At 39.4% G+C, this 26974-nt stretch overlaps 1 protein-coding gene across 1 annotated transcript; it reads right to left on the bottom strand.

The window, feature by feature from the left end:
* Window positions 1-620: 620 nt before the first annotated feature.
* Window positions 621-6718, bottom strand: LOC149012234 (LRR receptor-like serine/threonine-protein kinase EFR). Its single transcript, XM_089160125.1, has 3 exons — window positions 3865-6718; window positions 3266-3687; window positions 621-766 (listed from the first exon to the last, which is right to left on the bottom strand). The coding sequence occupies exons 1-2, from the start codon at window positions 6545-6547 to the stop codon at window positions 3287-3289; spliced, it is 3084 nt and encodes a 1027-aa protein (XP_089016251.1). The 5' UTR covers window positions 6548-6718; the 3' UTR covers window positions 621-766; window positions 3266-3286.
* Between the last annotated feature and the right edge of the window lie 20256 nt (window positions 6719-26974).

The raw sequence follows: 26974 nt of genomic DNA, 5'->3' as shown, positions 1-26974 counted from the left end.
ATGTTTCTTTTGTTAATTTCTTTCTGTTCAGTTATTATTATTTCTTCTACTACTTCAATGGATCTTACTTAGATATGCCTTATAGTCTTGCCTCTCTCTAGTTAGAAAACCATTTTATTTACTGCTCTTTTTCTATTATTAATTTCTTCTATTCCTTTATACTATTGTTCCCATTTCCCCCATGGATCCTATTTAGAGTTGTAGTTAGTTAGAGATCCAATTCATTTACTGTTCTTTTTCTATTAGTAATTTCTCTCCATTCAATGATCCCTTTTGGCCAATGGACACTAACAGGAGATGCTTATATTTGTGCATCTCTAGAAATTTATTGTATTTATTGGCGCTTTTGTTTATTTTCGTTTTATCTCTTCTTTACATGATAAATGGCTAGGTTTTTCTTATTTTTATTCCAAATTTCAATTTAGAAAAATGTGTTAAGAGTACCATTAGTTTAGTTTAATTCATTCAAAAAAATTCATCTAACTCATGCATTACTTAAAGTGACTAAATAAAGTGAAATATCTCCCTAAAATTGACCAGTTGGCTACACAATACTATAGGCTTTGATTATTAAGTTTAAAATTAAAAAAACAACTTACTTTGAAAGAAACAGTGGTGGCTGCAATACGTAGATTCCATAGGTATAATATTAGTATTAGGTACATACTTCCTTACGTAACCTGATTTACAAAACCTGAAAGAAATTTAAAGTAATTGATACTTCCAGAAACCATTAGAAGTGTTGGACGATTCATTCTTCCTTTACCTGTAAAATGATAGATAAAAAGAGTGAGATGACGCCCAATTAGGTTAGAATAAATTTTACAGAACACCAACTAAATAAGGGTAGCAGGAAATAGCTAAGACTGGGGAGCTCTGAGATAGACACAAGTCAAGCTACCCCGGTTGAGTCACTAGGCTCAGAAAAAATAGGGAGCCGACTGGGTTAGGCTGGCACGATGAAGCAGGCCCTAGTAGCAGTTTGACCAGGTCGTTTGCCGGAGATCGCTGAGGAAATAACCGCCTATCCGGGCATGATATTATTCCCGGTGTGTGATGGCTTGGATTGGAAACGATAAGTTATATAAACCTAACACCTAAAGCCAAGCAGGTATTTGCAATTCACCCTACTATTCACTTGCGCTCTGGCCACTCATGCTCGAGGCATACACCGTTGTGTTTTTGGTTGATTTGTTAGTCAGAGGCGGCTCTTAGACCTACAATAGGTTGTCCACACTGAGTCTCTCGTGAGGGCAGGTCAGGACACTTGATTGGGATTGTCAGTCAGTTTTGGACACAACAAGAAGTACTAGTACACAATTTACATGTAAAGATCCCTACCCCCCCCCCCCCCCCTTCTCTCTTTAGTCTACTGATATTCTCAAACCTTACTTATTGATGATTGTCTCAACATACAATCAGTAGCAGCAGCATAACAATTTTTGTATAATCTTCATCATTACAACATATGCTGTTAACAACATGCACTTCATTTCCTAGGAACTCAATACTAATTAAGCATTTGTATGTACACTATCTTTGTTAGAGAGTTGTCTTTAAACACAATTGGGTATTGGCACTTTAGGTGCATTATGACATGGCTTTCCTTAAGACTATATTGGTAGTCACCATTGAAAGTCAGAGGGTTATTGTCTCCGAAGATGCGAGACAGTGCCTAATAAAGATTGCTTTTCAGTATGTGCTTTGCACAAAGAAACCTCACACTAAATTGTTGTCTAGTCATTGACTAGGGAAGTAATCTAGGCATCCTATCATTCTTCAAGAATGGAGGAATGGGCCAAATACATTTAGTAAACCAAGTCGCTCTTTCGTTCTCAAGAAACGAATTGTTCTAGATAGTGTGCTTGAGTATGCATTTTACACTTTTCTATTCTTCAGAGCACATTTAAACTCTTGAAAACGATGAAAAACTAGCTACTTGTAGATTTAACTAAACTACTAACTGTATCTGGTTCAAAGTTTTAAAGAATGATCAAGAAGAAAAGGAGATTAAAATTTTCATCTCAATTGACAAAAATTAGTTAACTAGATTTTCATGATGAAGTCTTTTAAAGCAAATTTCTATCACTCCCTTGTGCTAAGACTCTATTTACTATTACTTTCTAACTCAAACTTTCACATCTGGTTCCCAAAATCCAAACTCTCATCTCTTCCCTCTCGTTTGATGTTTTTTAACTCCGAAGTTACCCTCCATTTTTTTTTTAACCCAACTGGTTTCTTTCTTTCAAGTTGATTCGGTTCATATAATCGGTTCAAACTTATTACTTGAACCACTGAACTAATCTTGTATCTTCTCAAAGACTGAAACACCACCTACTTCCAACCAAAAAATTGCTACATTACGTAGCTTCTCAAAACAAAGGTAATACCTTTGGTTTAATGGTAAAATTTTCTATCCTCTTTAATAAGATTGGAAGATAGAAGAAGATGGTAGGTTTTTTTTTTTTTTTTTTTTTTTATTTCTTTTGTAGAAAGTAATTGGTATTTCACTGTTTGAAAAGATACAAAGATTAATTCAGTGGTTCAAGTAATTAACTTGAACCAGTCAATGTGAACATGCTCAACTCTAAATAACAAAACCAATTGGGTTAAACAAGTCAAGGGGTAACTTAGAAATTGAAAAACGCTTGGGCAGAAGAAGAGGTGAGAGTTTGGATGTTTTGGGAATCAAATGCGAATGTTTGAGTAGGGGATATTTAATAAGTAGAACCCCAAGTATAGAGGAGTGATCAAATTTCCTTCTTTTTTCAATTCTCTTGATTTGCAACATATGCTTTAGTTGAAAAGCCAGTGTGTTGATGTTAATGACACAAACCCTCCTTCCCCAAAAATATTTCTTTTGGGTACGTAAATGGGTCAAAAAAACCTAAAAATAGGAAAGGAAATTCTTACCAAAAAAAAAAAAAAGAGAAATGAAATAAAGCTAATTCGGACCAACCCCTAGATCAACCCAATGTGATTACTAAATAATAATAATAAAAATAATAATAAATCCAAAAAAAGTATTAAACATTTGTTTACTTGAATCTGTTTTTTGTTCCATTTAGTTGTATTTGGTTATTTGAATCTCGATACATCTTTCTTACCCAATCACTTGACCATAATAAATGGATCTATACCATATTATCAAAATAACTAAGATAATTATCATAATCAACTCAAAAAAATAAATAAGTAAAAGGAAAAAGGTTGGTTTGTATCAATAATTATAATAAACTCAAATTTGAAGGAAATAATGGCTTACCGGTAGTATTCATAGCCTTCATTAGTGGGTGTGAACTCCAAGATAAGTGTCCTTGATCAAAAGTAGCTCTTTGAGTACATCTTTTATTTCCATTCGATCCCATGGTGATTCAGCTGAGCAAGTAAGTCCAATTCTGATAACAAAATTGAGGCATTTTTGAACTATATCCTTCACATGGCCTTGATTTCCAGTGATATTTACTATGGCTGTTGCTGCCTGTTTTTCATCTTCTGTTGAAAGAAGTGATTGATCAACGATGGCTATCACCCCATCAGGCAAAGCCATCTCGGCCCAAGAATGAAGATTAAAGTTATCTTTGAACATTTCATGAGTAGGCTGTTTTCCTGTGAACATCTCTAACAAGAGAATTCCATAGCTGTAGACATCACCATGCATTGAAACATCAACACCTGCACCATACTCTGTAACTTATGCATCTTAAGTTAGTATTTTGATGCATAGTAGAAAAAATAAAGAGTAAAGTTCATTAAATTTACTTTATATTAATATAAGGAAAATATTAGATTAATTGTAATACGTGAAGCATAGTCAAATAACAAAAATATTTTATCTTAGCTCAACAAAAAAATGAACATTACCTGGTGGAATGTATCCGACAGAGCCCTTTATTCCAATTGAGCTTGTGTAATTATGAGATCTACTTGTGGCTTTTGAAAGAATTCTTGAAATCCCAAAATCACCCAGATGTGCAACCAAATCACCATCAAGAAGAATATTGCTTGGCTTTATATCACAATGGATAATCTGTATATGACAATGGTGATGGAGATAATCCAATGCTACTGCAATGTCGATGGCAATATTCAACCTTTTTACAAGGTTTAAGTGCCTTAACTCATCTTGTATGCCATTTGCATGTGGATGTAACCAGCTCTCCAAATTCCCACTTGGCATGAACTCATATATCAAAGCCTTAAAATCGTTTCCTTCATAATCTATGCTTGAGCAACAGGTTAAGATTTTTACAAGATTACGATGCTTGACTTGACTTAGTGATTCACATTCTACCATGAAACTCTTAGAGGCACCACTTTGTTGAATGTTGAATACCTTTACTGCAACAACGGTTTTCCCATCATTGAGAACTCCTTTGTACACTGAACCAAAGCTCCCGACTCCAATCAAATTTGAAGAAGAAAATCCATCGGTAGCTTTAAGGAGTTGGGCATAAGAGACATTAAAATGATGACCCTCTACGTAGAATGGAGTGGATTTTTTCGTTTCTTTTCCTCTTCGGTAGACAAAGAAAAAAACGATCATAAAAATTAAACATAGAGAGCCCCCACAACCACCTATGATGGCGATCAACTTGAATACATGAGCTTGATCATGTCCTTTAGATTTTTTATACTGACATGTTGGCAGATGAAGCTCTGGTATGCCTCCGCATAGCTTATTGTTTCCAATGATCGAAAATGCACTCAGATTTGCAAAGACCCCATTTACTAACACCTCACCCTCCAAATCATTAAATGATAAATTTAAGTTCTGTAAAAACTTAAATGCTCCCAAATATTTCGGGATAGAACCAGAGATATTGTTGTATGAAAGATCTAAATCTTGAAGGCCCTTTAGAGATCTTAGAGAAAATGGTATTGATCCTTCAAGTAAGTTACCCTTCATATAAAGGTGTTCTAAGCTTATACAATCACCAAGGGTACTTGGGATTTCTCCAGATAAATTGTTCCCAGAAACATCTAAGAGTTCAAGATTAGTCAGTCGACCCACTTCCAAAGGTAGAGCACCAATGAAAGAATTTCTGCTAAAGCCTAGCTCTATTAATGGGAAAATATCGAATATCTCTGTAGGGATGGCGCCATTGAAACTATTTCCAGAAAAGCTAAAGTGCAATAAATATTTGCAATTTCCAATTCCATAAGGTATTTTTCCCTCCAAGTGATTGTCATCTAATTCGAGCTCCACCAGTGCTGTCAAGTTTCCAATAGAATCAGGGATTGGCCCTATGAATCTGTTTGCAAATAAATAAAGCCCATTTAGGGCTCGTAATCTTCCAATAGAAGTTGGAATACTTCCTTGGAGTAAGTTCCGAGATAGTCCCAAGAATTGTAAGCTTACAAGGTTCCCAATCTCAACCGGAATATCTCCAGATATATGATTGTGTGACAGATAGAGCTTTTCTAATTGGATTGATAAATTTGCTATGGACTTGGGGAGAATGCCACCAAACTGATTATCACCAAACTCCAAACGTCTTAATCTACTGCAATTAGTTATTGTGTTGACAAAAGTCAGGTCATCAGACCTTCCACTTCCCAAATGGTTGTAGAAAATTGAAACCAAACTGAGTTTTGATAGGCTTCCAAAATCGATGTCTACTGGACCAGTAATATTATTGTAGTCAAGGTAAAGTGCTTCGAGATTTGACATATTGGAGATAGAAATTGGAATCGATCCATGGAATTGGTTGTGACCGATTAAGAGGTTCCGTAGATTAGGAAGACTGAAGCCTATATTTGATGGAAGACTCCCTTGAAGTTGATTGGTTCCAACATCAAAACTCTCAAGTAAGGAAAGATTATATACATTGGAGGGGATTGTACCGGATAACTTATTGACAGCAAACCCAAGAAATGTTAATCTTGTCATTTGGCCAAGGGTATCAGGAATATTTCCACTCAATCCATTGAATCCAGCAGAAATGATTTGAAGTGATGAAAGATTCACAAAAGAAGCTGGGATCTGTCCTGTCAACATATTCTTATGGAATGAAAGGACTTGAAGCTTTGGCAAGGAACTAAGTTCTACTGGGGTTTTTCCTACAAGATTATTGAAACCCAAACTGAGTACTATAAGGTTGGAGCATCGTGATATGTTGGATGGGATTTCCCCTTCAAATGAGTTATTGAATAGGAGTAAATAACGGAGACTTGACAAAGAGCTTAGCTTATGAGGGATCTCACCTTGGAAGCTATTGTTGTAGAGTGAAATCTCTTGAAGAAAACTGAGGTTTCCTATTTCTGGAGCCATGGATCCCACCAACCCACTGGACTGTAAACGTAAGGCTCTTATCCTTCTTGGATGTCGGCGACCACTGCATATAATGCCTGGCCACTTGCAATAGGGGATGGAGTCATTCCAGGACCTGACGACATGAAAAGGATCACTGGTTATGCGAGCCTTGAAAGCCAACAAGGCTAGGTGATCTGTTTCGTTTGATCCTTTTTGCTGTGAGAGCACCAAACTCATGCAACTGCTACACCAAAGAAGGAGAACAAAGAAAACCACCAAGACAAAACCCATTGATCTACTTTACTGAGTCAGCTATTTGAACTAATTAAAATCTGGAGATGTAGGAGCTAGGAGAATGAAGCAGAACTTTAGGCGAGTTGGGGTTTATGAATTGAGGAGCTAATATCCCAACTGGGTTCTTGTTGATTGCAATTTATAGTAGTCGCCTAAGATTCTATTTAGGCATGAAAAGATTGGGAAGAAGTCTTAAGAACAAGATCATTACCAAATAATCTCATTTCATATGGCAATGACTATTAGTGAAGATTTGTTTGTCACGTCATGGTTACATCATCTTCCTCCTGATCTACATTTTCTTGCTGATCAATGGTTGACAGCAGGCTACCAGTCGAAAAATTGAGGTCAGCAACCAATCATCGGATTAGCATGTTTGTTGATTTGATAGAATCACAACCCTAGAAAATGCATCAGAACCAACAAATCAAGAAAAAAAAATCAGGAAGTTGAGGATTACACCATTCATCCCTTACACAAAAAGTCTCCACTCTCTGATCTTGACTCTTATGTCTTACACCAAGATAACCACACTTCTCTACTCCCATAAAAAAATGAAAGAACTTGGGGCCATGAACATTAAAGTCCTCATCAAGAAGGTCATCGCCAAAGATAGCAACACTTCTATACTCCCATAAAAAATAAAATAACTTGGGACCATGAACATTAAAGTCCTCAAGGTCATCACCAAATCAAACAACACTTCTTTAGTCACATCAAAAATGAAATAACTTGGGGCCATGAACATTAAAGTCCTCAACAAAGTCCTCAACAAGAAGGTTAACACCAACGATAACAACACTTCTCTACTCCCATCAAAAATGAAAAAACTTGGGGCTATGATTAGTAAAGTCCTCAACAAGAAGGTTATCACTAAATAATCCCATTTCATACTACAATGCCCATTGAAGATTCTTTTGTCGCATCAGCTACCCATCATCAGATCAGCATGTTCTTTGATTTGATAGAATCAAAATCCTAGAAAATTCAGAGCAATCACAAAATCATGAAAAAGAAAATTAGGAAGTAGAGGATATGGATCCACCATTCATCTTTTCAAAAAAAAAAAAAAAAAAAAAAAAAAAATAATAATAATAAATATAGGAAATAGGATCTCTCCTCTCTGGTCTTGATTCTTATGTGTTATACCAAGATATTGGCTGTTGTTGTTACCAAGCCTTGATCCTTTGGTCTCAATTTTGAGCATAGCTACGACAAACCATTGAGATATCAAAGATGCAGAATTAAAGAAATATTTAAAAAAGAAAAAGCTTATTAGGTTAGGCCCATCAAAGGCCTCAAACTATCACATGAATCAGCCAATGACTTTCAGGGGCTAGGACTGTTTTAGTGGGTTAAAGTTAGCCCACATATGTTGAACTTCATAGTTGATACCTAAGCCCAAGTCTAGTTTTTGAAAAGTCAATAAAAGGGGATGTGGTTTGAAAATAAAAGAACTTATTGTTAAATGAACTTTCCCTTGTCAAAGAGTTAGGTAGTAGTTGAGTTATTAATAAGTATGTGGTGTTAGCTAGTGGTTGGATATTACCATTAATATTTATGTCTCTTTAGACTGCTATATAAAGAGACTTATGTAAGAGGTGAAGATAGAACTCATCAATTGAAATCAAATTGCTTATAGCAACAGTTTTCTACTTCCATAGAAAATGAAATAACTTGAGGCCATGAATATTAAAGTTCTAAATAAATATCAAATAATCCCATTTTATACGGCAATGACCATTAATGAAGATTCTCCTGTCGCATCAGGGTTACATTTTCTTCATCTTGATTTTATGCTTTCATATCAAACTAATGCTTGACAGAGGACTAAGTTGAAATATCAAGGTTAACTAGTAATCATTGGATTAGCATGTTTGTTGATATGACCGGATCAAAAACCGTAGAAAATGCTTAGGAATCACAAAATCAAGAAAAGAAAAAAATGGCAAATCATTGTATGAACATGTTCCTTATGTGTTGTACCAAGTTAGCAACATTTCTCTACTCCCATAATAAAGAAATAACTTGAGGGCATGAACATTAAAGTCCTCAATGAACAGCAAGTACCTCGATTTCAAATGGCAATTATTGTATGAACATGTTTGTTGATATGATAGGATCACAAAGCTAAAATAGAACACCATACTCCTCTGGGCAGTCTCAGTCACTTTTCCTCAACAATCTTTGTATCTTGGGTTCTCCGCGGTAGTTGGGTTAGGGTATCCATCTCAGACATTCCATGGCTGGGGTTTAGGTCACCACTCTCTCACATCACCATTGGTATGAGTATTGACTTGTGTTAGGATTATACATAGCCTAATGTACGTCATCTAATGAGTCATATCAATCTCGAAATCGGATACTTCCCTTCCGTGCCCTAGGCAGTCCATTCTAGTACCTTTCTCCCTAGGGTCATCATATCCTGTAGCTCCAACAAACTCGGGCTACAGACTCTTAACCCTATTCGTCATCCACAAATAATAAATGAGATGCTCTCATGTCTGGATTACTTCAACCTCTTCCTATTCCTAGTTGGAAGTGGGAGGATATCTCTATGGACTTTGTGACTAGCTTGCCTCGGACAAGTAAAGGCAATGACACTGTGTGGGTGATTGTTGATAGGTTGACCAAATCAGCCCACTTCATTCCTATGAAGATCACTTATACTCTGGATAAGCTAGCAAGGCTTTACGTGGATAATGTGGTTCGCCTGCATGGTGTGCCATTGAGTATTGTTTCTGATCGTGATCCTAGGTTCACCTCAAGGTTTTGGAATAGTTTGCAGAAGGCCTTGGGAACCCAATTGAACTTGAGTACGGCTCATCATCCACAGTCTGATGGACAATCTGAGCAGACAATTCAGACATTGGAAGACATGCTCGGATCTTGTGTGGTGGATATGGGTGGTAATTGGGATGAACACCTAGCTTTGGTTGAGTTTGCCTATAACAACGGTTATCAAGCAACAATAGGCATGGCTCCATTCAAGGCTTTGTATGGCGGTACTTGTAGGACACCTTTGTCTTTGGACTGAGACAGTGAAAGAAAAGTCTTAGGTCCCGAGATAATTGAAGCTACGAGTGCTATGGTAGATATGATAAGAGAAAGGATTAAGTCTGCCCGATCAAGACAAATCTTATGCTTGATAAGGGAAGGACCGATTTGGAATTTCAAGTTGGAGAGAAAGTCTTTCTGAAGGTTTCACCAATGAAGGGTGTGATGAGATTTAATGTTAAGGGAAAGCTTAGCCCTCATTTCATTGGAGCTTTCGAGATTTTGGAAAAGGTTGGACCTGTTGCGTATCGATTAGCATTACCTCTGCCTCTTACTGGTGTTCACAATGTGTTTCATATTTCGATGCTCCGGAAATACATAGAGAATCCGGAACACATTTTGCTGCAAGCACCTGAAGGACTTAGTGCTGATTTGACCTACGATGAAGAATCGGCCGAAATCTTGGATAGGAAGGACAAGCAGCTGGAATCGCACCATCCCTTTGGTGAAGATTCGGTGGAAGAACCATACCCCTGAAGAGATTCTTGGGAGAAGGAAGAAGACATGAAGGAGAAGTTTCCTTACCTCTTTGGAAGCACAGTACGCTTTCAATTTCGAGGACGAAATTTCTTTAAGGGGGGGAGAATGTAAAACCCAGCCCTAACCTTGACCCGAAAACCTTGTTATTTGTAGGTTCAATGACCCGAAGTAAAGTAAGAAGTCAGCTTTGGGCCATCCCAGGGGAGGACTTGTTGTCTGGCTTTGAATCCATGAGAGTTGATGATGAAGTTCTATTTATGGAAACTGAATCTTGATGAAGATCGGATTAGTTGATGGACTTGGAGTGCTCTCTATCATGGTTTGAAGGCATTTCTACCTATTAGGTAAGTCACTTGATATGTGTGCAAAACCCCTTTAGGATTGGATTTGATCTGGGTCTTCAATTCCCTGTTTTGGAATTGCTGTCTGCATTGGTCGACTGATTGGTCGACTGGACCAGTCGACCAATCCACTCGACCAATGGGTGCTGTCTTTGGCAATTAGGTCTTGCTTGCTCTATTTAAGTCCAATCTCGAGTCTACTTCGTATTTGCTGCCTCCAAACTCTTTGGAACGAACCAAAGACCTCTGCAAGTCATCTCCCTTGCATCCTTGGTGATTTTCTTGACGGATCTTCGTCAAAACTCTTCCTTTTGCATCAAAAGTATGTCTACACTCTCTTCTTCTCCTCCATCTATGTTTTTCTTTCCTTTTTGAGTTGAGACAGTAGAGGAGATGCCGCATTCTCTGTTGCAAACATCTCTGGACTTGTCTCTCATGATCATCCTAAGGATTAATGGCTAAAACAATGATCTTAACCATGATCATTGCAAGCTTTTGAAGGAATCATGATCAAACCATGATCTAGTCTTTGTTTAACTTTTGATTTGAATTCTGATCTCCTTGGATCTTCTAGATTGATCATGTTAGTAGTCAATTGCTGTGTTTTCTTTTCATGATCCATGATCTATCAATCTCTAGTTGTTTCTCTTCTACCATACCATGTTTTCTTCATGAATCATGATAGTTACATATATGGTAGGTTTTGTTTCCTTATTTAGATTTATGCTCTTAGGCCTATTTTCTTGAAGATCTAAGTATGCTTTTCATGATACCTTTACCTGAATCAATGATTCATTCTCCTGTTGTTCTTGTCTTTGATTTCTATCTTGAATTCTTCAAGATCCATAATTGATCTAATTATGGTAACTTTTTGTTTCCTAATTTGGATCTTGATGACTTGATTTGATTAGTGTTTTGAGATCCCCTATATGTTAGGATACTACTAATGTAGTTTACCCCTTGATTAGTACCCTTTTGAACCACCAAATTTGGATTTTATATCTCAAAACTCTGATTTTATAGGCTACTGTCTGCATTGGTCGACTAGACCAGTCGACCAATCCACTCGACCAATGAGTACAGCAACTCCAGAATTGGTCTGTCTTGGATGTTTTGGTATCTTTTCTGTTAGGGATCTTTCCTAATATGTTGTATACACTTGTTTAGGACCTTCTTCTCAAGTTTGCCAAGATCTTACTTGATTTCTTAGGATTCCTTTGCGAGTTATAAAAGGTAAGGATGGTTACTTCTTTAACAACATAAATTGCATATCTTAGTTTCTATAATTGAATCTTGTTAAGTTATTTCTTTAATTAGATTCTTATAATGTTATACTACTGTGGTACTGTCTTGATATCAGTAGCATTACTTATTCATATTGAATTGACTCATGTATGATTTACTTACCAGTTATATACAAATTGATTGTAGTTATTGATTTCTTTCCATATATGAAGTTACCATATATGTGATGATATGAATTGATGCATGTGTATGCTTAAGTATGGTTTGGAAAGGAGAGGTGTCCTTTTGACACTTCTGTCCTTGGACTACTACGGGAATATTATGGGATGTTTACGGAGATGCCCTCTGGACACCTTCCTAAACTGTTGGATGACATATTTAGGACTGTCTAGTAGTGTTTGGCTAGGATGTCCCGTTATGTCAGACCCTAATCGGAGGGGTATTAAGACCGAACGACCCGTGGTAGCAATGGGGATTTATGGGCGCTCAAGACCGGTAACCAACCCGTGAGAGGACAGGAATCACATTGTGGGGGCCATTTATTGGTAGGGTTGCATATGGATAGACTTGGGCTCACGGGCGCTTAAGACCGGTAACCAACCCGTGAGAGGACGTGAGAGCTTCCCGTTTACCATATGTGGATAACCAATAGGGTTGATGAGTCCGTAGTCGGGGACTATGAGGACTCTAGTGTGAAGGATACCGGAAAGGATCGTCAGGGACTAGGAATGGACGTATCTGGATCTGACTTGATGTAACTAAGTAGAAGACTTGCATTTGGCTAGGCTTTACCTTGACATGCGCCGGTACTTACACCAATGGTGATGTGAGAGAGTGGTGACCTATACCCCCAGCCATGGAATGTCCCGAGGGTTGCCGGACCCATTACCAACTGATGATGAGTGATTGAGACCTTCCTAAAGAAGTACGGTGCTATGACTTAAAGCATGTCTGCCAATAGAGACCAGCATATGTAGAGTTAGATTCATTCATTCATTGTTTGTCTCATACCATATTGCATTTATATTTGTTCTGAAATCCTGCCATTTATGTTATTATGGATTTAACTGCCTTACTGAGTTTCTTTGAAACTCATTCCTTTATTGTACAATGTTTGTTAGACTATTCTACAGGTACTGAATATTATGACGGCCCCTATGAAGAAGCGCAAGGAGAAGAGGCATATCTCCAGGAAGGTGATTGCGGTTACAACAATTACACTGAAGATCCCGCGAGTGGTTATGCTCCGTACGATGCTTAGTCCGACCATTGAGTGGAAGCGCCCTTGTGCCGTTTATGAGATTTATTATAGGGATGTTGTCTATAAAGTTGAGAACAATTTAGTTACCTATTGTACTTGCTACTGGGACTAGATTCTGTCTTGCTTATTCTCTTTTAGAACTACTTTTCCGCTGGTTGTAGAGTGGGATTTTGCCTCACTTTACTTATCTGTTTTAGACACTCTGATTATGTCTAGTAATCTGATTTATATATGATTCATTCTTTCCTTATTTGGATCTATGGTTTATCTTCCGCACTTTTATTATTATTGTTCATGATTATGTTATCATTTATGTGGGAGGTTGATTACTCAATACCTGATCTTCGGGCTGTGGATCACACTCTCGGGTATGCCAGATAGGGTACCGGCTGGGAGGATGTGACAAGGGTTACTATTTATAGGAGTCTGGGGGCAAAATAGGGCAAAACCCCGCAACTAGGACCAGGCGGTCGCTTGGTCTAATCAACCGCCACTAGAAATTGCCCTCAAGTATATTGCTATATAAGGGTGCTTTGCTCAGGGGGTTGATGTCCAAATACAACCTAACCCTAATGAACACATGGGGGAGGTCTTACCTTCATTCCGGACATCTCCAGACATCACTTGCCTTCCGAAGTCCAACTACCAAGCAAGCCAGGCTCTCCAACAAGAGAATCTAGATCCATGGGTTCAAGGTATGTCTAAAATCTAGCCATATCCTAACCCTGATCCTAACCCGGATCCACTGTTGTTTATAGGCCCGAAAACCCGAAGCGGTGGTAGAAGAGACTTGTGACCCTTTTGACTGATAATTATGAGTCAGAGTCCGAGCCCATGGACATTGATGATGATACCCCTTACTTGAGTACATTGTCGGTGTTTAGTAAAAATATGTGCATCAGAGAAGAATGATTTAGTTGAAGTACCTAATGGACTCCTGTACTCAATCTGAAGGTATTTCTCGAAACTAGACTTCTTGATTGAATTGTAGAAGAAAACCCCATTCAATTTGACCCTGTATAGCTCTCCAAATCCCTGTCCGAAGTTGCTGAACTAAATCTGATTTTTTGTTGAATTCTATTTTGGTCGATCCTCTTTGGTTGATGCCATTGACCAAAGTTTCCTAGACTCGAAATTAACGATTCTTTGGAATATTCCCTATTCTATTTATACTAGCCTCGTGTTTTGGGCCCTATTCAAATCATTATCACTCCTGAGAACGTGGGGAGAGCTTCCCAAAGCACCTCCTAGGCTTTTGTGAAGAAGATTCCACCAAAAATCATTGTTAATCATTTTTCCTTGTCTCCATCAACAACTACAAGGTATGATTCATCACTCCCACTCTCTATTCTATTCTTTTCTATCATTTTCTATCCCTCTTTTGCTGTTGAGACATTGGTGATGGTGCTGCAACCTTGCAACCATCACTCCAAGTGCTCACTCTTGCTTAACCTATGATCCTCTCGCTTGTCCATTGATGCTATGCTCTCATTTCAAGCCTTGCATATGCATTCCTTGATTTTCTTCTTAACTTCATGCCTTCTTGTACAAAACTGAGGTATATATTGTGCTATGTACATTTTTATCACTAGCATATGATCCTAATCAAATTCCTATAAGTTTCCTTAGCTAATGCATGCCTTTCCAATGCAAATGCAATCAATTTCAATCCATGCTATGATGCTTGTCTATTGAACTTAGTAGTCTAATTTGGGGATTTCTAGTTAGACCATTGGATTATGTTAATTCCTTGATTTGTAATGTTCTCATACTGTTCTTAAGCATCCCTCCAAGTTCCTGATCGATCCGAACCCTGGAAGACCAATCTCGGAACAAAATCCCCAAAACCCATTATGCAGCCTCGAAGACAATTTTGGTCGATCCTTTTTGGTCGATGCCATCGACCAAGACCATCGACCAAACTTGTTGCTGACAGCAACCTTAGCCAGTTTTGACCCGTTCGACATCTGATCTTCCCGATTTCTTCTCTAACCTCTTATTTATGTTTGTTTAGGGTATTGACACTACTTTTGGATCATTCCTTGGTAATTCTTGATTCATCATCAACTCAACCTAAGGTAAGGATGATTATCTCCATAAACACATAGGTCATGAACTTATGTTTTGGTGCTTATACTTAGTGAACATAGTCTCTTAATTACTTTTGATTATTATAGGACTGCTATACATGTTTTATAACAGTAGTATTGTGATGTTAAATACTCTTGTCATAATGATTTATTATTCTTGTTACTTGTATTCATGATGGATCATTTCGATATTATAATTTAACTTGTATCATGACGATGTATCAAATGTATGAGATATGATGGACTTGAGTATGTGATTGCCTAGGTATAACTTGGGATTGGGGAGTGTCCTATTCACACTTCTGTCCTTGGGCATCGGAGGGAATAGTATGGGATGTTCTCCAAAGGTGCCTATCGACACTTTCCTTGGTTATTGGATGACATACATAGGATTGTCTAGTTGTGTGGCTAGGATTGTCCTTGTCGTATCAGACCCGAATCGGAAGGGCATTGAGACTGAACGACCCGTGTTAGTGTATGGTTTGATGGACGCTCAAGACCGGTAAGCAACCCGAGGGAGGATATAAACCATGCTATGGATACCTGAAAGGGACCATTTATTGGTAGGGTTGCAAATAGCTAGACTTGGGCTCACGGGCGCTCAAGACCGGTAACCAACCTGTGAGAGGACGTGAGAGCTTCCCGTTTACTATTTGTGGATGACCAATAGGGTTGATGAGTCCGTAATCCGGGATTACACTGATTCTAGTGTGAAGGATACCGGAAAGGATCGCCCAGGGTGAGGAATGGACATATCTGGATCTGAGGTGATACGAATGAGTAGATGACTTGCATTCGGCTAGGCTTTACCTTGACATATGGCAATACTTAAAAAAAAATGGTGATGTGAGAGAGTGGTGACTGAATCCCTATGGTTTGAGAGGACTTTACCCAACTACTACGGCAGTCCTAAGATACAAAATTTGTTGAGGGGGAGTGACTGACGACCCAAAGAAGTATGGTGCTATGGCTTAAAGCATGTCTACCATAGAGACTAGCATTCATAGAGTTAGAATCATACTCGCATCATATGTTTCATATCACATTGCATTATGTTATGATTTGTACTTATATGATTTTGAATTATGGAATAACTGCCTTGCTGAGTTCTTTTGAACTCATTCCTTTTGTGCAAATGTTGTTAGATTTTCCCGCAGGTAATGAAGACTATGATGGCACACTCTACGAGACGGACTATGATCCCTCATACTACCCTCCGGGTGGTAGCTATGGTGAAGATCAGAGTTTTGGTGCCGAAGAGGATTACTCTACGTACCAGGGTTAGCCCCACTTTGGTGAGGGAGTGGCCGTCTTTGGGCTTTCTTCGTCCACACTTTTGAGGAGATAATCATTAAGATAGAAGAAACCCTTGCTTAGTGCCCCATTTCCTTGGATTATTGTTAAACATTTGGGATATGTAATTAACTTTCTTTGAATTACTCTTTAGACATGGGATTGTAACTTAACTTGATTTTTCTACTTTTCCGCTGCCATTGAGAGAGTGACTTTTACTCATTTTCTCATTTTTATGATTATATTTATAAACTTGGTATCATTTGTTTCCACACTCTAATTATTTGATTTTATCTTATTTATGATATCTGTTATTTATTACTGTTACCTTGATTATCATTGTTCATGATTGTGTTATCGCGTATGTGGGAGGCATGGTCCCTCGATGCTTGATCCTTGGACTGTGGATCACATTCCCGAGTATGCCAGATATGGTACTGGCTGGGTGGATGTGACAAATTGGTATCAGAGCCAAAGATCAAGTGGAACCGCGATCACAAAAATGATAACGGAACATTCCGAGTCACAGATCCAAAAGTGACTCAATTGCTCTTAGAAGTGAATAATAGATAACCTGGACTAGCAACCAAATTAATGAAGCACAAATTGAATTTTGAATAAGACACAATAATATAAACAAAATAACTGGACTTCATTAATCACATAAGAGAGTTTTACAAGTCTGAAAAGAAATACATCCAAGAAAGCATAAAAGGAAACTCCTAGTACTATCTATCTAGGTGATCGACTCCGACGATCTGTCTGATCCCTCCTAGATCTGAACTCCTCCTCCAGTTGTGCAAACCTCTCACCTAGGGTGCACATGTATGACTCCATCCTCCTCTATCCAGCCTCTATACCCTCCTGACGAGCCTCGGTCCTCTAAAGTATGGAATGAATCAATGACTGATGAGAAGCCACACCTGGAGCCTCAGAAGTCGTGTGAGATGGACCTCCAACCTCAGAGAATCGCGGAGTAAGAATCTCCTCGTGTCTCGTAATCTCATCCTGACCCCAATCCTCATCTCCCTGATCATCATCATCCCCATGCTCATCATCGTTCTCATCACCACTATCATCACCATCATCGTCGTCGGTATCCTCATCCTCTGGTGCCTTATCGATGTCATCCTCATCCTCTGATCTGGCCGCATTGTGGAGCCCCATCTTCTTGATGAACCATGAACCAATGTCCTCGCCTATGTCTTGGCCCTGAATCACTGGTGTATCCTCCAAGTCCACATCAAAGTGCTCGAAAATGCGTTTCAAGAGTCGACCTAAAGCCAAGTTCCTATCCCCAGGAAACTCAACTCGATCTATCATGATGTTCTGCATGATGTGGGCTAAGTCTATTTGCACTCCAGTGTACATGTTATAGATGACCAATGCCTCCATCATGAACACCTTGCTGTGGTGCCCTGCCTTCGGAATAATGTTTCGCCTGACGATGCGAGCGATAACCTGAGCTGAAGGATGCATCGCAGTGCCGCTCCGAGGCATATAGCAGCCAATGTCATCCCATAAAGTCATGCATACCTCGTGTGTCTCATATGGAAGAAGAGCCTCAGTGATGTCTGTGCCAGCGGGAATCCACCAACGGGAATCTCGTACAATCGGAACATCCAAGATACGAGCCAGTGTCCTAGTAGTGAAACTGATGTCCTTGCCCCCAACCATAGAGTCCATGACGATCCTAGAACCATCTCGTGGGTCATCCTCGATGCGGAAAGTCAAGTTACTATAGAAGTATCGGATGAGATCTGGATAGACCGGATATGCCGTGGTGTGGAAGTGTAACCAATCCATAACCTCCAACTGCTCGCGTATGCGAAATGCCTCTAAATCATCCAAGACAACCAACCGTCCATGCTCGATTGGTATGTCATGGAAGTAGTACTCATATAGAAACTCGGCCATAGGAGTGGTGAAATGCTCCTTGTCTGTAACCTCCGACCGGGGAATGTGTCCTTGACCTCTATCATCCCATTGCCCTCCTCTAGGCATAGTGAATCTGTTGAAACAAAGAAGAAATCTCATTTGGATTAGTCCCAATGTGTATTTGTTAAATGAAGGGCATTTTTGTAAATTTTTGGAAAATTTTGATTTTAGTAAAATTGTGATTCAAACATACTAACATGTGCATAAGACTTAGATAAACATGCTGGAACACTTTGTTTGGTGAAAAACTATCATTTTGACATCTTCAAAGTGAAAATTCAGCAAGTAGGAGAGAGAAAGTTCCTCTTTGGGCTTGCGTTTGTGAATTTTTGAAAATAGGAATTTGACCGAACGGAGAGTAGGAACACCTTCCCCATGGTAAATCAGTCATGTAGGAATTTGTTTCATATTGAAATTCATTTTGGTTTGAAAATGGGACAAGTTTTTGCAAAGTTGGATTTTTGTGAGATGAATAGTGATTTTGGAACCAAAGTGTGTGCAACCTTGTGTTTGAAGCTTAGTCTTGCTTGGAAACTAATGGGAACATGTTTCTAAACACCTCTATGCATGATTCTAACAATTAGAAACAAGCATTGTTCAGTTTTGAAGAGCAACATATCAATGGTAAATGAGATTTTCAAGAAAAGAGAAGATGAAAGAGAACTTATTTGTGTAGACGATCAAAGGAGACTTGCAAGTGTTGTTGAAGCCTTGAATCAAGCCTTGAAACCTTTAGAAACCCTAGAGAGTCGTCTTCCTCAGAGCCAAACTCGAAATGGAAATGTGAGAAATGAAAATGAAATGAGGAAGTGGGCCCTTTAATCTGATTTTTCACGCAGAATCATTTTTGATCGATACCATCGACCAAGAGGCATCGACCAAAATAAGTCATTTTGTTGCCTTGGGCTGTTTTTGGAGATTTTTGATTTGTGATTGGATTTCTTTGGATTTTGACCAATGTTGACTTATTTGCTTGCTATATTGATAGTTTTAACCATGATTTGAGTATCCTAATCATTGATCAAGTTGTTTTTGACATATTTGAATTTTCGTGTCCTTATCTTTGATTTTTGCAGAATGGTCCTTCTTAAAAACCGTTTCGTTGGTTCCGGAAGTGCCGGGAACGAGGAACACCTGCTGGGGGCCTCTGACTAGCAAACTCAGGAAGATAGCCACACCACGAATGGAATTCCTGGTGCCCCCGATATCGAAAGTTTTAAGGATATCGCCAGTGTCATGACCAACATGATGCAATAGCAGGCTGCTCAATTTAACCAGATGATGGTTGGTTTTGCAACCCTTCACAATGAGAACCGTGCCGGAATTGGGACTTCTAGTGCTGCAGCCCCTCTTGTGGAAAGATTCATGGGGACACCCCACACCCGTTTGATGGAAAGTTTCCTAAAGTTACAAGTACCTACATTCACTGGAGTAACAAAGGACACTCTCTTTCCAAACAAGTGGCTTCAAGAATTAGAGAAAGCTTTCAGACATTTGCAATATTTTGATGCACATAAAGTGTTATTTGCCGAGCAGAAGCTTCAGCACGAAGCTGATGCATGGTGAACCTCCACCAGGCCCATCCTCGAGAATCTTAATGCCGGTGTTGTCTCCTAGGAGAAGTTTAAGGAAGCATTTTGCAAGAACAACTTTCCGGAAGTCGTAAAAGATGCCAAAGAGGCTGAGTTCATGGCTTTAGTGCAAGGTACCTTGTCTGTGCTTGAGTATCAGCAAAGGTTTGAAGAACTTTTCTTCTTCGCCCCCAAATCCATCAAGTCCGATGATGCTAAGGCGAAAATGTTTTTCAAGGGTTTGCGGCCTTCTATCAAGGCATACCTCACAATCTTACCTCTAGAAGGTTATGCTCAGGTTGTTCAAAACTCGAAGAAGCTTGAAGAGAATGAGAAGGAAAATGCTCAAGTTCAGAGACCCTGGCAACCTAGGCACCCTGGCTTTGTAGACCGCACTGATCAGCGTTTTTCTAGACCTGCTCCTTACCCTACTCCTGCCTTTCAGCCGAGAAATTTTGGCCAGAGTTTCAGTTCTTTCCCTGTGGGCCAGCATGGTTAGTCCAGTGGAGTTAGACCTTCGGGAGTTACACATCCACCTTGGCTTGGGATGGTGAATCTTGGACCTGCATTTCAGAGACCTCCCCCTGTTGCAGCTCCTATTGGACAAAACGATTCTACTTGCTTCCTCTGCAAGCAGACAGGCCATTATGCCCGCTTTTGCCCGAAGAAACCTGTCCAACCTTATGCTCCAGTCATGAAAAGTGCTCCTGTTCCTGCCCTTGCCCCTCCCTCTGGCAGAGTGTTCAGCATATCTGGTGTTGAACAGGATCCTTGCCATGATGTCGTTACAGGTACATTGTTAGTTGCTTCATTTTTAGCATTTGTTTTGTTTGATACGGGTGCATCTCATTCATTCATCGCATCTACTTTTGCTTTGAAGACTAACCTGACACCCCGGTGTTTATCTAGTTGTTTGTTGATTAGTACCCGATTGGGTTTGCTGTTAAACTAGATAAAGTGTTAGAAGATTGTCCTGTGTTAATTTTTGGAAAGAACTTGAAGGCAAATCTAGTGTTATTTTGATATGAAGGATTTTGATGTAATCTTGGGAATCGATTGGTTGACATCCTATAATGCTGTAATCTTGTGCTCTTCGAAGAAGATATAGTTTCAAAAGGAAGAAAATTTAGTTTTCGAGCTCCAAGGTGAGAAGGGAAGAGTTAGCAAGAAGACTTTGACTGCTTTAATGCAAGTCCATGCAATAGTGGAAAGTGCTTCACTTGGAAGCAAGGTCAAAGAAGGGAAGAGACTTGAAGAAGTCAGAGTTGCTTGTGAATTTGTTGATGTGTTTCCAGATGATCTGTCAGGGATTGCCCCTAGATAGAGAAGTTGAGTTTTCCATAGACTTAACTCCCGGTATCTAAAGCTCAGTATAGAATGGCACCTACCAAACTAGAAGAGTTGCAAACACAACTGAATGAGCTCTTAGAGAGAGGTTTTGTACAGCCAAGTGTATCACCTTGGGGAGCTCCAGTCTTGTTTGTGAAGAAGGACGGTAGCATGCGTCTAGGCATTGATTACTGGGAGTTGAATAAGCTGACAATCAAGAATAGGTACCCGCTGCCCCAATTGATGATCTTTTCGATCAGTTGAAAGGCGCGGCTGTATTCTCGAAGATCGATTTGAGATCGGGATATCATCAGTTGAAAGTGAAGTCAAGTGATATCTTTAAGACAGCGTTTAGAACAAGGTATGGACATTATGAATTTAGAGTTATGCCTTTTGGTTTAACTAATGCTCCTGCCGTGTTCATGGATCTCATGAACTGAGTATTTCATGATGTGCTCGATAAGTTTGTAATCGTTTTCATTGACGACATCTTGATCTACTCAAAGAATGAGGAAGAGCATGTGAAACACCTGAACTTCACATTGCAAAGGTTGAGAGAAAAGAAACCCTATGCTAAGTTTAGCAAGTGTGACTTTTGGCTCTCGAGGGTAGTATTTCTCGGCCATGTTGTTTTAGCCGAAGGTATACGTGTGGATCCTGAGAAGGTGCAAACAGTTGCCAATTGGGAAAGACCAAAGACCGTGACTGAGATAAGAAGTTTCCTTGGATTGGCGGGATACTATAGAAGATTTATTGAGAACTTTCTAGGTTGGCTGCTCCTATGACTAAGCGAACTAGAAAAGAAGAGAAGTTTGTGTGGACCGAAGCTTGTGAGGAAAATTTCGAAGAGCTGAAGGTTAGATTGACAAGTGCTCCAGTTTTGACTATATCTGATAGTTCTGGTGGGTTGACAGTCTACACTGATACTTCCAAGATCGGTTTGGGTTGCGTGTTGATGCCACATGGTTAGGTAGTGGCTTATGCCTCTTGGCAATTGAAGGATTATGAGCAGAATTACCCCACTCATGATTTAGTGCTTCTTGCCGTCATCTTTGCTTTGAAGATTTGGAGACATTACCTGTATGGTGAGAAGATCGCTATCTTCACAGATTATAAGAGTTTTAAATACTTCTTCACCCAGAAGGAGCTGAACATGAGACAAAGAAGATGGTTAGAATTGGTCTCTGACTATGATTGTGACATCCAGTATCATCTAGGTAAAGCAAATGTAGTTGCGGATGCCCTTAGTAGGAAAAGCCAAAGGAAGGAATTGAACTTGAATGCTTTGAGTTGGCCCTTGTTGTCGTCGATGGAAACGTTTGGTTTGGAAGTTGTCCCTGAGGGTTCGGATTGTGCTCTTTATGCCATGACGACAAGATCCACCCTTAGAGACAGAATTGTTGCCTTGCAGAGTTCTGATCATGAGTTGAAAGATTGAGAAGATTGAGAAGATTGCCTTGAATTCAGAAATGGACCCTACTTTTAGTACGTCTATGGATGGTACTTTATTGTTTAGAGGTAGACTTTGTGTGCTTGCTGTTGATGAAATCAAGAAGGAAATATTAAAAGAGGCACATCAGTCCATCTTTACAGTACACCCCAAGATGTACAAGGACTTAAGGGAACATTTTTGGTGGAATGGTTTGAAAGCTAATGTTGAAGATTTTGTTGCCAAGTGTGAGACTTGTCAACGTGTGAAAGCCGTTCGTCAACCTCTGTCTGAATTGCTTTAGCCCCTTCCCTATTCCTAGTTGGAAGTGGGACGATATCTCAATGGACTTCGTGACTAGCTTACCTCGGACAAGTAAGGGAAATGACATTGTGTGGGTGATTGTTGATAGGTTGACCAAATCAGCCCATTTTATCCCTATGAAGATCACTTACACTTTGGATAAGCTAGCTAGGCTTTATGTGGACAATGTAGTTCGTCTACATGGAGTGCCTGTGAGTATTGTTTTTGACTGTGATCCTAGGTTCACCTCAAGGTTTTGGAATGGTTTGCAGAAAGCCTTGGGAACCCAATTGAATCTATGTACAGCTCATCATCCATAGTTTGATGGACAATCTGAGCGGACAGTTCATATATTGGAAGACATGCTTAGATCTTGTGTGGTAGATATGGGTGGAAATTGGGATGAACACTTAGCTTTAGTTGAGTTTGCCTATAACAACAGTTATCAAGCAACAATAGGCATGGCTCCATTTAAAGCTTTGTATGGTAACACTTGTAGAACGCCTTTGTATTGGATTGAGGCGGGTGAAAGAAAAGTCTTGGGTCCAGGAAATGATTGAAGCTACAAGTGATATGGTTGACATGATTAGAGAAAGGATCAAGTATGCCCGGTCTAGCCGGAAATCTTATGCCGATAAGAGAAGAACCGATTTGGAATTTTTGATTGGAGAGAAAGTTTTCCTCAAGGTATCACCTATGAAAGGGGTGACGAGGTTCAATGTGAAAGGAAAGCTTAGCCCTCCCTTCATTGGACCTTATGAGATTTTGGAGAAGGTTGGACCTGTAGCATACCACTTGGCCTTGCCCCCATCTCTTGCTGAAGTTCACAATGTGTTTCATGTTTCGATGCTTCGAAAGTACATAGAGAACCCGGAACACATACTACTGCAAGCACCCGAAGGACTTATTGCCGACCTTTCTTATGATGAAGGACCAGCCGAGATCCTAGACAAAAAGGACAAGCAGTTGCGGAATCGCACCATCCCTTTGGTGAAGATTCAATGGAAGAACCACACCCCGAAAGAAGCTTCATGGGAGAAGGAAGAAGACATGAAGGAGAAGTTTCCTCATCTTTTTGGAAGCACAGGTACGCTTTCAATTTCGAGGACGAAATTTCTTTTAAGGGGGGAGAATGTAAAAATCAGCCCTATCCTAACCCTGACCCTAACCCGGATCCACTGTTGTTTATAGGTCCGAAGACCCGAAGCGGTGGTAGAAGAGACTTGTGGACCCTTTTGATTGATAATTATGAGTCGGAGTCTGAGCCCATGGACATTGACGATGATACCCCTTACTTAAGTACATTGTCGATGTTTAGTAAAAATCTGCGCATCCGAGAAGAATGAATTAGTTGAAGTACCTAATGGACTTCTGTACACAATCCGAAGGTATTTCCCGAAACTAGACTTCTTGCTTGAATTGTAGAAGAAAACCCCATTCAATTTGATCCTGTATAGCTCTCCAAATCCTTGTCCGAAGTTGCTGAACTAAATCTGATTTTCTGTTGAATTCTTTTTTGGTCGATCATATTTGGTCGATGCCATCGACCAAGGACCATTGAGCAAAGTTTCCCAGACTCGAAGTTAATGATTCTTTGGAATATTCCCTATTCAATTTATACTAGCATCATGTTTTGAGCCCTATTCCAATCATTATCACTCATGAGAACGTGGGGAGAGCTTCCCAAAGCACCTCCTAGGCTTTTGTGAAGAAGATTCCACCAAAAATCTTTGTTAATCAATGTTCCTTGTCTCCATCAACAACTACAAGGTATGATTCATCACTCCCACTCTCTATTCTATTCTTTTCTATCATTTTCTATCCCTCTTTTGTTGTTGAGACCTTGGAGATGGTGCTGCAACCTTGCAACCATCACTCCAAGTGCTCACTCTTGCTTAACCTATGATCCTCTCACTTGTCCATTGATGCTATGCTCTCATTTCAAGCCTTGCATATGCATTCCTTGATTTTCTTCTTAACTTCATCCCTTCTTCTACAAACTGAGGTATATAGTGTGCTATGTACATGCTTATCACTAGCATATGATCCATCCTAATCAAATTCCTATAAGTTCCCTTAGCTAATGCATGCCTTTCCAATGCAAATGCAATCAATTTCAATCCATGCTATGATGATTGTCTATTGAACTTAGTAGTCTAATTTGGAGCTTTCTATTTAGACCATTGGATTATGTTAATTCCTTGATTTGTAGTGTTCTCTTACTATTCTTAAGCATCCCTCCATGTTCCGGATAAATCCGAACCCCGAAAGACCAATCTTGGACCAAAATCCCCAAAACCCATTATGCAGCCCCGAAGACAATTTTGGTCGATCCTCTTTGGTCGATGCCATCGACCAAACTTGTTGCTGACAGCAACATCAGCCAGTTTTAACCTGTTTGACATCCGATCTTCCCGATTTCTTCTCTAACCTCTTATTTATGTTTGTTTAGGGTCTTGACACTACTTTTGGATCATTCCTTGGTAATTCTTGATTCATCATCAACTCAACCTAAGGTAAGGATGGCTATCTCCATAAACACATAGGCCATGAACTTATGTTTTGGTGCTTATACTTAGTGAACATAGTCTCTTAATTGCTTTTGATTATTATAGGACTGCTATACATGTTTTAGAACAGTAGTATTGTGATGTTAAATACTCTTGTCATAATGATTTATTATTCTTGTTACTTATATTCATGATGGATCATTTTGATAGTATGATTTAACTTTTATCATGATGATGTATCAAATGTATGAGATATGATGGACTTGAGTATGTGATTGCCTAGGTATAACTTGGGATTGGGGAGTGTCCTATTGACACTTCTGTCCTTGGGCATCGGAGGTAATAGTATGGGATGTTCTCCGAAGATGCCTATTGACACTTTCCCGGTTTATTGGATGACATATATAGGATTCTCTAGTTGTGTGCTAGGATTGTCCTTGTCATGTCGGCCTCGAATCGGAAGGGCATTGAGACCGAACAATCCGTGGTAGTGTATGGTTTGATGGGCGCTCAAGACCGGTAACCAACCTCGGGGAGGACATAAACCATGCTACGGATACCCGAAAGGGGCCATTTATTGGTAGGGTTGCAAATAGCTAGACTTGGGCTCACGGGTGCTCAAGACCAGTAACCAACCCGTGAGAGGACCTGAGTAGATGACTTGCATTGGGCTAGGCTTTACCTTGACATGCGCCAATACTTGTACCAAATGGTTATGTGAGAGAGTGGTGACCGAATCCCCTACCATGGTTTGAGAGGACTTTACCCAACTACTACGGCAGCCCCAAGATACGAAATTGGTTGAGGGGAGTGATGATGACCCAAAGAAGTATGGTGCTATGGCTTAAAGCATGTCTACCATAGAGACTAGCATTCATAGAGTTATAATCATACTCGCATCATATGTTTCATATCACATTGCATTATGTTATGATTTGTACTTATATGATTTTTAATTATGGAATAACTGCCTTGCTGAGTTCTTTTGAACTCATTCCTTTTGTGCAAATGTTGTTAGATTTTCCCGTAGGTATTGAAGACTATGATGGCACACTCTACGAGATGGACTTTGATCCCTCATACTACCCTCCGGGTGGTAGCTACGGTGAAGATCAGAGTTTTGGTGCCGAAGAGGATTACTCTACGTACTAGGGTTAGCCCAGCTTTGGTGAGGGAGTGGCCATGCTGGGTTTCTTCGTCCACACTTCTGAGGAGATAATCTTTAAGATAGAAGAAACCCTTGCTTAGTACCCCCATTTCCCTTGGATTATTGTTAAACATTTGGGATATGTAATTAACTTTCTTTGAATTACTCTTTAGACATGGGATTGTAACTTAACTTGATTTTTCTACTTTTCCGCTGCCATTGAGAGAGTGACTTTTACTCATTTTCTCATTTATATGATTATACTTATACACTTGGTATCATTTGTTTCCGCACTCTAATTATTTGATTTTATCTTATTCATGATATCTGTTATTTATTACTTTTTACCTTGATTATCATTGTTCATGATTGTGTTATCGTGTATGTGGGAGGCATGGTCCCTCGATGCTTGATCCTTGGACTGTGGATC

This window comes from Hakea prostrata, chromosome 6, assembly GCF_041222555.1.
Source record: "Hakea prostrata isolate BN-2017 chromosome 6, UWA_Hpros_2, whole genome shotgun sequence".
Lineage (NCBI taxonomy): Eukaryota > Viridiplantae > Streptophyta > Magnoliopsida > Proteales > Proteaceae > Hakea > Hakea prostrata.
The sequence above is the reverse complement of the archived record's forward strand: the minus strand, read 5'-3'. Positions and strand labels throughout refer to the sequence as shown.